Below are 9,580 nucleotides of genomic sequence, written 5' to 3'. Positions count from 1 at the left end.
TGAATAATGGCTCTCACTGTGGTTTGCTGGAGTCCCAAAGCTTTAGAAATGGCTTTATAACCTTTTTCCAGACCGATAGATCTCTTTTTCTCATTTGTTTCTGAATTTCTTTGGATCTCGGCATGATGTCTAGCTTTTGAGGATCTTTTGGTCTACTTCACTTTGTCAGGCAGGCCCTATTTAAGAGATTTCTTGATTGCGAACAGGTGTGGAAGTAATCAGGCCTGGGTGTGGCTAGAGAAATTGAACTTAACAGGGAGACAAACACTTCTTCACACAGGGCCATGTAGTTTCGGATTTTGTTTTCCCTTAATAATAAAAACCTTCATTTAAAAACTGCATGTTGTGTTTACTTGTGTTATCTTTGACTAATATTTAAATTTGTTTGATGATATGAAACCTTAAAGTGTGACAAACAGGCAAAAAATAAGAAATCAGGAAGGGGGCCAACACTTTTTCACACCACTGTAAATGAAAGACAAATATGTGTTTGGTCATATTTCTTGTAATAACTTTGGTAACTGGTTCAGAAACTGCTGAAGTGAAGGACAGAGGATGTTGTGCTCACCCCTGGGTACTGGCTGGCGTGGGGCGTGAGGTTTTTGAAGGCCCACTGTATGTTCTGGTGTGAGGCCAGCTGGCGGGTGAAGGTGGGCGACTGCTCGCAGCACATGCGCAGGATGGCGTAATACGCCGGCAGCATCCCGCGGTTGAACAGCACCACCTCCTGATCGTCGTGATCGGCCAGGATGTAGTTGAAGGCAATGTTTTTTGTGACGACTGGGTTTTGGACGATGAGACGCACATTCTCGCTGCAGTCCATGCAGACGTTATACCAGAAGGACAGAAGCGCTTGCTTGTTGTGATTCGTGGCGATGGCTGGCTCTGATAACTTAGGCTGTGAGATCGAGAGAGACACATGAGAGCTCAAATATGCATCATATGAGCACCTAGACATGCTTTCGTCTGCACGTGAAGTACCTGGAAGAGGTTCCAGAGGTCCATGAAGTAGCTGGAGAACATGAGCTTCTCGGTTTTGGAGATGAGGCAGTAGGTCATGAAGCTGAAGTACTGCACCAGTTTGGTGGTCCCATGCACCGGCACGTCCACGTAGAGCTTGGCCCGGCCCAGCAGGCCCAGCAGCAGGTTGTAGACCTGGTGCAGAACCACGGTGGTGTCGGGACTCAGCGGGAGGTCCCGCGTGGGGATGTGAAGAGAACGTGTGGAGCGGAACATCTGACGGAAGGAGTTGCTCGGGATGAGAGATACCAGCAGATACGCCGCAGCTGAGAGAGAGATTTATTATATATGTCACAAAATAATGTACAATCTGACAGTTTACCAGGCAAAATAAAAATAAGATTAGCTATTCATGTTGTAGATGTTTGTTTGGACACCTAAATGTTATCCATTCAGATATTTTTAAGCATGTGTGTAGTTCTTGATGCTATTATCATGTGTATTCATATATACACTACAGTTCAAAAGTTTGGGCCAGTGTTATTATCATAAAGTAAAACAATAAAAAATAAAACATTTTAGTTAAATAAAGATAAAATAAAACACAAAAAAACTTAAATGACTTATTTCAGCTTGTTGCCAAAGCAACAGTACTCATTTTCATTTAGTTTTAGTTAAAATACTAAATTAAGTAAAACTAATAAATTAAACTTAAAAACTAAACTGACATTTAAAAGAAAGAAAAAAAACGAATACAAATATCAGTACACAATAAAATGTTTAAAACTAAAATTAAAAAAGAAAATATTTTTACAAATCTAACTTAAAATATTAACAAAAAATATAATATAATATCAATAATTCTAAAATAACACTGGTTTGAGGTCAGTAAGATTTTTTATGTTTTTGAAAGAAGTCTCTTCTGCTCACCAAGGCTGCATTTATTTGATCAAAAATACAGTAATATTGTGAAATCTTATTACAATTTAAAATAGCTGTTTTCTATGTAAATATACAGAATTTTAAAATGTAATCTATTCCTGTGATCAAAGCTGAATTTTCAGCATCATCAGTGTCACATGATCCTTCAGAAATCATTCTAAAATGCTGATTTGCCGCTCAAGAACCATTTATTATTATTATACGTGTTGAAAACAGTTAATATTTTTGGTCAATTTAATGCATGTGTGTGTGTAGATTTTGTGTGTTCTTACATGTTCGGACTCGTGGGTAGTTGTGCGCCAGCAGAAACCTCTCCACCCAGTTCTCCATGTTCTGCAGAACCCAGCTGTGAGCCAGCTTATTACGCGGAGTCTGAACGGCCAACCAGTCCAAACACTGAGACGGGTTATACTCGATCACCTGACAGACAGAGATCAGAACATCAGCGTATGAAGCTCTCCAAACATCACTGACACAAAACTCAGATGTGAAGCAACATTTCAGTGAAGAAGTGAGAAAGTGTAAGAGCGATGGGGCTGTCTGTGGGCCGATTTACCTCCCAGATCCTCTGCAGGATGTAGGACGCAAACGAGGGCATTCCCGGAGGACCTGCAGCAAACTCCATCAGCATCGTCAGCAGCTTGAAGAACGGATTTGCCGCCTGATAGACATGCACAAAATGTTAGTTAGTGTGTGGAACAATCAAATAATAAATCAATAATAGTAGTAGAGTTGTTCTTACCTCTGGAGTCAGTTTAGCGATAGAGGTGAACAGCATTGACACGATCTATACCAACAGAAGAACACAAACCATGTTATGTTATAGCTTGATATAATTGTTTGCATGCTTAGAAATACTTGAAGGACACTGAGATACACTACGTGCGTAGCTAGCGTGCGTCTTACATGTTCAGCCAGGCGGTTGTTGTATCTGCAGAGGCTGAATATGAGGTTGCAAGTCTGTCGGATGTTGATGCTGTCTCTGATGTGCTGGAACAGGAAGGGGAAACCTTTTCCTCCGGTCAGTGCGGCCATGTCACTCTGAGACAGAGTCAAGTGTCTGCAGATAGACGGAGACAATCAGACATTACTAAAACAAAGCCTCGGTTAAAAAGAAAAAAGTACAAATGACTGATGCCAACAACACTACAGAAACTACTTTCAACAGCCCTAACACAGGTTTCATTTTCTTTAAAGGAATTTTGGGGTGAAATATGGTATGTTTTGTGAGATTAAAACCCAATTCTTCAGTGTGTACCTCTCGGATCTGGACTGCTCCACCAGCAGAGCTATGAGCGCGATCATCTTCTCCAGAGCGGCTGGCCTGTACTTCTCCTCCGCCAGTGAGAGGATGTCCTCCTCTTCATCCTCCTCACCCTCCTCCTCCTCAGATAACACCTCCACCTGAGGCTGAGAGACAGAGAGATGGACGTGATGATCTGAGATCAGGGAAACCCTGAATCAGAGAAGATCAAGCCTGATGAGATGCCACTCACATTTTCAGGTCCTTTAGTGCCTATGTAGAAATGCACCATTATAGAAATGGCTTGCAAAGACAAGAGGAACTGACTCTGTGAAGACAAAAAGAAGAAAAAAATAAAGATTAAAAGAAAAAATAAATAAAGAACATACTTTAAAAATTGTCCAATTTTAGCAAATAATAAATAAATACCTAAAATGAAGCAAGTAAAATAAATAAGTAGGTACGTAAATAAATAAGTAAAAAAAATTAAGTAAATAAATAAGTAAAACAACTAAAGTAGATACATAAATAAAATGAAACAGGTCAAATAAGCAAATAAAAGTAAATAAGTAAAATAAATAAGTAGGTAAATAAAGTAAAACAAATAAGTAAATAAATACAGAAATTAAATAGCTAAATAAATACATAAAGTAAAAAAAGTAAATAAACAAGTAGGTAAAAATAAATTAAAGCAAGAAAATAAAGAATATACTTTAAAAATGTTCAAATTTTAGTAAATAATAAATAAATGCCTAAAGAAGAAAAAAATAAAGATTAAAAGAAAAAATAAATAAAGAACATACTTTAAAAATTGTCCAATTTGAGCAAATAATAAATAAATACCTAAAATGAAGCAAGTAAAATAAATAAGTAGGTACGTAAATAAATAAGTAAAACAACTAAAGTAGATACATAAATAAAATGAAACAGGTCAAATAAGCAAATAAAAGTAAATAAGTAAAATAAATAAGTAGGTAAATAAAGTAAAACAAATAAGTAAATAAATACAGAAATTAAATAGCTAAATAAATACATAAAGTAAAAAAAGTAAATAAACAAGTAGGTAAAAATAAATTAAAGCAAGAAAATAAAGAATATACTTTAAAAATGTTCAAATTTTAGTAAATAATAAATAAATGCCTAAAATGAAGCAAGTAATATAAGTAGGTATGTAAATAAATAAATAAGTAAAAAAAATTAAGTAAATAAATACATTAAATAAGTAAAATAACTAAAGTAGATACATAAATAATAAAATAAAATAAGTAGGTAAATAAAGTAAATACATGAGTAAAATAAAAAAATTAAACAAATTAAATAAGTAAATACATAAAATAAATAGATAAATATAAATAAATAGGTAAATAAAGTAAAACAAATAAGTAAATAAATACAGAAATTAAATAGATAAATAAATACATAAACTTAAAGTAAATAAACAAGTAGGTAAAAATAAATAAATTAAAGCAATAAGCCCCGTGAAGCCGTGGTTTACAGTGAATTAAACAAATTAAATAAATACATAAAATAAATAGATAAATATAAATAAATAGGTAAATAAAGTAAAACAAATAAGTAAATAAATACAGAAATTAAATAGATAAATAAATACATAAACTTAAAGTAAATAAACAAGTAGGTAAAAATAAATAAATTAAAGCAATAAGCCCCGTGAAGCCGTGGTTTACAGTGAATTTATAACAGCTAAGGGGCGTTGTTAGACACGATGCGAAGCGGAGTAAAACCCCCTTAGCTGTTATAAATTCACTGTAAACCACGGCTTCACAGGGCTTATTGCTTTGATAAAACGGTTATTCCATATACGTAGTAAGGTTTCACAAAATAAAACGGAGCAAATAAAGTGTAATGATATTAATAAAAACAGTATTCTTCCACCAAACAATGTAGTTCCTCAGAAACAGTTGTGGTTCCAACAAAGTGGTTGAGTGGTTGCACAGAAGTAAACAAAGGTGTATGTTTGAAGAACAATTAAAAAAATACAAAAATAAAATAAAATAAAAGTAGAAAAGTAGGTAAGTATATGTTACCTCCTCTTCTCCCATTTTGGCAAACTCATAGAGGAAGGCAAAGTATTCAGTCAGATGTTTGCTGTGCGGCTTCACTCCGTGCTCCATGATTGACAGCAGCGTTTTGACGAACCGCGTCACACATGAGCGGCTGCCGATGTCCTCCACCGGCCCATCCATATCATCAGAGCTGCAGACAGAGCAGAACAACAACAGCCAGCAGAAATGAGAAGGTTTATAGAACAAGTCTCTACTTTCCTGACAGTATAACAGCACATGGCTTTGAAGACATGAGGAAAGGATGTTATTTGGCTCCAGAGGAAGACAAAAAGGGATGCATCACACACCCGTCCTCCATGCCCGGCTGCAGGTACAGGTGAGCGTGGACCGGTCTGAGGCGCTGGATCACGTGAATACACAACCTCTGAAACATCTGAAACATCACATTATGAGTATTATATGTTAATTTAATCAAATTTTCTGAAAAACTTTTTTTTTTTTTTTTTTAAATATGTGAATGCCTCAGTGCTAGTCAGAATTAAACCGTTATAATGTCAAAATAAATTATGTGGCAGTAGTTTTAATTGAGAACCTAATGGAGAATTGGCCTCAAAACTGAACTCATATTGGAGATCATGTTTGGCCACCAAAATAGTGCACTTAGAGTTTCATAAAAACATGCTGCTTCATTAGTGTAGCGTTGACATCTGCTGTGACCTCTCATTTTGTCTGAAGCCACAGACTTAGCAGTTCAACCGAGCAGAGCTCTTCATCACACCTCATGCGTAGACACAAACGCCGACGACGGAGGCAGAAAGTCACCAAAATGGACAGGGTGAGAAACATTGAGGAAAAAGTACACATCTCTACATATTAGTGTTTGATCTGTACTAATCTTTTGTATGTATTTTTGACAGTCCTCATCCTTCAGTAGTATTACAGACTCCACAATGAGTCTCAACATTATCACTGTCACTCTCAATATGGGTAAGAACTTATTCACTAGTTCATTCCCTTCTTTTCCCCCATCATCCATCCCTGTGCCTTCTCCCTTTTCTCTTATCTGTCCACTCCACCTGCTTATTAAACTGAACCTCCTGTTTTTCAAGGTCTAGTGTGCACAGTGTGCTCTAAATATAGATGAACACGTCATTTGGAAACAGCCTGATCTCTTTTTCTCACAGAGAAGTACAACTTCCTGGGCATCAGTATAGTGGGTCAGAGTAATGACAGAGGAGATGGAGGCATCTATATTGGCTCCATTATGAAAGGTGGCGCGGTGGCGGCTGACGGCAGGATTGAGCCTGGAGACATGCTGTTACAGGTAGTAGGTAAAAATAAATTAAAGCAAGAAAATAAAGAATATACTTTAAAAATGTTCAAATTTTAGTAAATAATAAATAAATGCCTAAAATGAAGCAAGTAATATAAGTAGGTATGTAAATAAATAAATAAGTAAAAAAAATTAAGTAAATAAATACATTAAATAAGTAAAATAACTAAAGTAGATACATAAATAATAAAATAAAATAAGTAGGTAAATAAAGTAAATACATGAGTAAAATAAAAAAATTAAACAAATTAAATAAGTAAATACATAAAATAAATAGATAAATATAAATAAATAGGTAAATAAAGTAAAACAAATAAGTAAATAAATACAGAAATTAAATAGATAAATAAATACATAAAGTAAAAAAAGTAAATAAACAAGTAGGTAAAAATAAATAAATTAAAGCAATAAGCCCCATGAAGCCGTGGTTTACAGTGAATTTATAACAGCTAAGGGGCGTTGTTAGACACGATGCGAAGCGGAGTAAAACCCCCTTAGCTGTTATAAATTCACTGTAAACCACGGCTTCACAGGGCTTATTGCTTTGATAAAACGGTTATTCCATATACGTAGTAAGGTTTCACAAAATAAAACGGAGCAAATAAAGTGTAATGATATTAATAAAAACAGTATTCTTCCACCAAACAATGTAGTTCCTCAGAAACAGTTGTGGTTCCAACAAAGTGGTTGCAGAGCAGCACAGAAGTAAACAAAGGTGTATGTTTGAAGAACAATTAAAAAAATACAAAAATAAAATAAAATAAAAGTAGGCGATTGAGTAAGTATATGTTACCTCCTCTTCTCCCATTTTGGCAAACTCATAGAGGAAGGCAAAGTATTCAGTCAGATGTTTGCTGTGCGGCTTCACTCCGTGCTCCATGATTGACAGCAGCGTTTTGACGAACCGCGTCACACATGAGCGGCTGCCGATGTCCTCCACCGGCCCATCCATATCATCAGAGCTGCAGACAGAGCAGAACAACAACAGCCAGCAGAAATGAGAAGGTTTATAGAACAAGTCTCTACTTTCCTGACAGTATAACAGCACATGGCTTTGAAGACATGAGGAAAGGATGTTATTTGGCTCCAGAGGAAGACAAAAAGGGATGCATCACACACCCGTCCTCCATGCCCGGCTGCAGGTACAGGTGAGCGTGGACCGGTCTGAGGCGCTGGATCACGTGAATACACAACCTCTGAAACATCTGAAACATCACATTATGAGTATTATATGTTAATTTAATCAAATTTTCTGAAAAACTTTTTTTTTTTTTTTTAACAATGTTTTCTTTAAGGGGAAGGGTGTGGGTTTGTCTGTTAATAATTATGATAAAAATAAGAATTATTATTATAATTATATTTATTTAAAATTACATTTAAGTAAAGTTGTTTATGTAACACTCACCTGACGTACAATCTGATTGGGACACTTGATGAGAATCTGCATTGGCCACCAGTTATCATCTGCCATCTGATCCAAAAACCACTGCGCACACAAAGACACAGATCTCATCAACTCACTCCATTCATTTTTCTCACAAGTGATTTTCCAGAGCAGAAGATGCTATGAAAAAATAAGCTAGATATAAAGTGTGTGTGTGTGTGTGTGTGTGTGTGTGTGTGTGTGTTACCTCACAGGCAGCTTGGCTATTGTTAAATTGTTTGGTCAAGAGTTCGATCCACTGCAGCATTGTGGGAGCGTTTACCACGAATAAATGCTTTTTTATAAGAGAAGTCGCTGACTTTTTGCGACAGGTGTGATTCAGCTTACGGCACTTCCCATTCATTCCTATGGGATCCGTAAACGGTGATTGAGTGTTGCACAACTTCAATGAAATTCAATGACGTCAAGGCTGTAATGTGATTGGTTGTTAAGGGACACGTGACCAAAGTTAGCCGTTACGCTTTCTCCAATAGCAAGTAATACAGACCCTCTTATCCTCCCTATAGTAAGATAATCTCTGTCTGTACCTCCAGAAGGTCAGGAGAAATGTCAAAGTTCAAGTCCTTCTCATTCTCCTCCTCCACTCTCTTATAGAACAGCATGTAGGCACTGTGGGTCTGAAAGACAGACACATCACACGTTACTTTGTTTACAGAGCATTTATGGGCAGTTTACAATCTTGAGCGAGACCTATTTAAATAAGAATAAGAATTTTTACAATTATAATGAATATAAAAAATAATATATAAATAATAGTAATAACAATCTATTATTAATTATTACTATAATAATTATAATCAATATAAAAATAATGTAAAATGAATATATAAAATAATAATAATAATAATATATTAAAAAGTATTACAATTAATACAATTCTTATAATTAATATATAAAATAAAATGAAATAATAACAACAGCAACACAACCTATAATTTATTACTATAATAATTATAATTAATTAAATTATGTATATATAAAAATGTGATATTAATTATATGTATTATAATAATAGTATGTAAAATAAAATGAAATCATAATTTATTATTACTTTAATAATTATAATACTAGATTATAATACAATTTTTTACTATAATACAATTAATATAAAATATATATTAATATATAAAATAATATTGTACAAAATTATGTATTACTATTACTATAATAATTACAATTAATATGCAAAATAAAACGAAATCATAATATTCATTAATTTATCAAATCATATTTATCATTATTCTGTTCTTTTATAATTATTATTACTGTTGTTGTTGTTATTATCGCAAAACCAACCTTCTCAAAGGAGAAATCCATGAACTTGTCTGTGACAGAGTCATATGTTTTTGTCTGAAATGAGATATGAGCATTTCTGAATTAAAACAACATTAACTAGACTGTTATTTATATTAGTTTATCCCAAAAGTATATAGGATGACTTGATCTGATGGGAAAAATATCAAAAAACATACCGTCATCTCTCCACCAAAACATTCTGAGGCCAGCTGAGCCGAATCAAACGACTTCACCTCAGCGTCGTTAAACAGGTACCTGCAACAGGAAACGGCATCATCACAAACGCACATGTTGGTCAGTTCTCAATAACAGACTTTGGGTTGAAATGCTTCAGC

At 34.6% G+C, this 9,580-nt stretch overlaps 1 protein-coding gene across 1 annotated transcript in view; it reads right to left on the bottom strand.

Moving 5' to 3' along the window:
* The window catches only part of usp34 (ubiquitin specific peptidase 34), a 56,149-nt gene that overhangs the window by 10,460 nt on the left and 36,109 nt on the right, over positions 1-9,580 (bottom strand). The window contains 16 exon segments of the mRNA XM_016284350.1: positions 569-898; positions 982-1,286; positions 2,175-2,322; positions 2,459-2,563; positions 2,645-2,689; positions 2,809-2,962; positions 3,161-3,312; positions 3,399-3,473; positions 7,299-7,467; positions 7,625-7,710; positions 7,911-7,991; positions 8,137-8,280; positions 8,386-8,476; positions 8,478-8,566; positions 9,246-9,299; positions 9,422-9,500. Coding sequence (XP_016139836.1) covers positions 569-898; positions 982-1,286; positions 2,175-2,322; positions 2,459-2,563; positions 2,645-2,689; positions 2,809-2,962; positions 3,161-3,312; positions 3,399-3,473; positions 7,299-7,467; positions 7,625-7,710; positions 7,911-7,991; positions 8,137-8,280; positions 8,386-8,476; positions 8,478-8,566; positions 9,246-9,299; positions 9,422-9,500 — 2,107 coding nt within the window.

This window comes from Sinocyclocheilus grahami, unplaced genomic scaffold (genome assembly GCF_001515645.1).
Source record: "Sinocyclocheilus grahami isolate Dianchi unplaced genomic scaffold, SAMN03320097.WGS_v1.1 scaffold181.1, whole genome shotgun sequence".
Classification (NCBI taxonomy): Eukaryota; Metazoa; Chordata; class Actinopteri; order Cypriniformes; family Cyprinidae; genus Sinocyclocheilus; species Sinocyclocheilus grahami.
The sequence above is the reverse complement of the archived record's forward strand: the minus strand, read 5'-3'. Positions and strand labels throughout refer to the sequence as shown.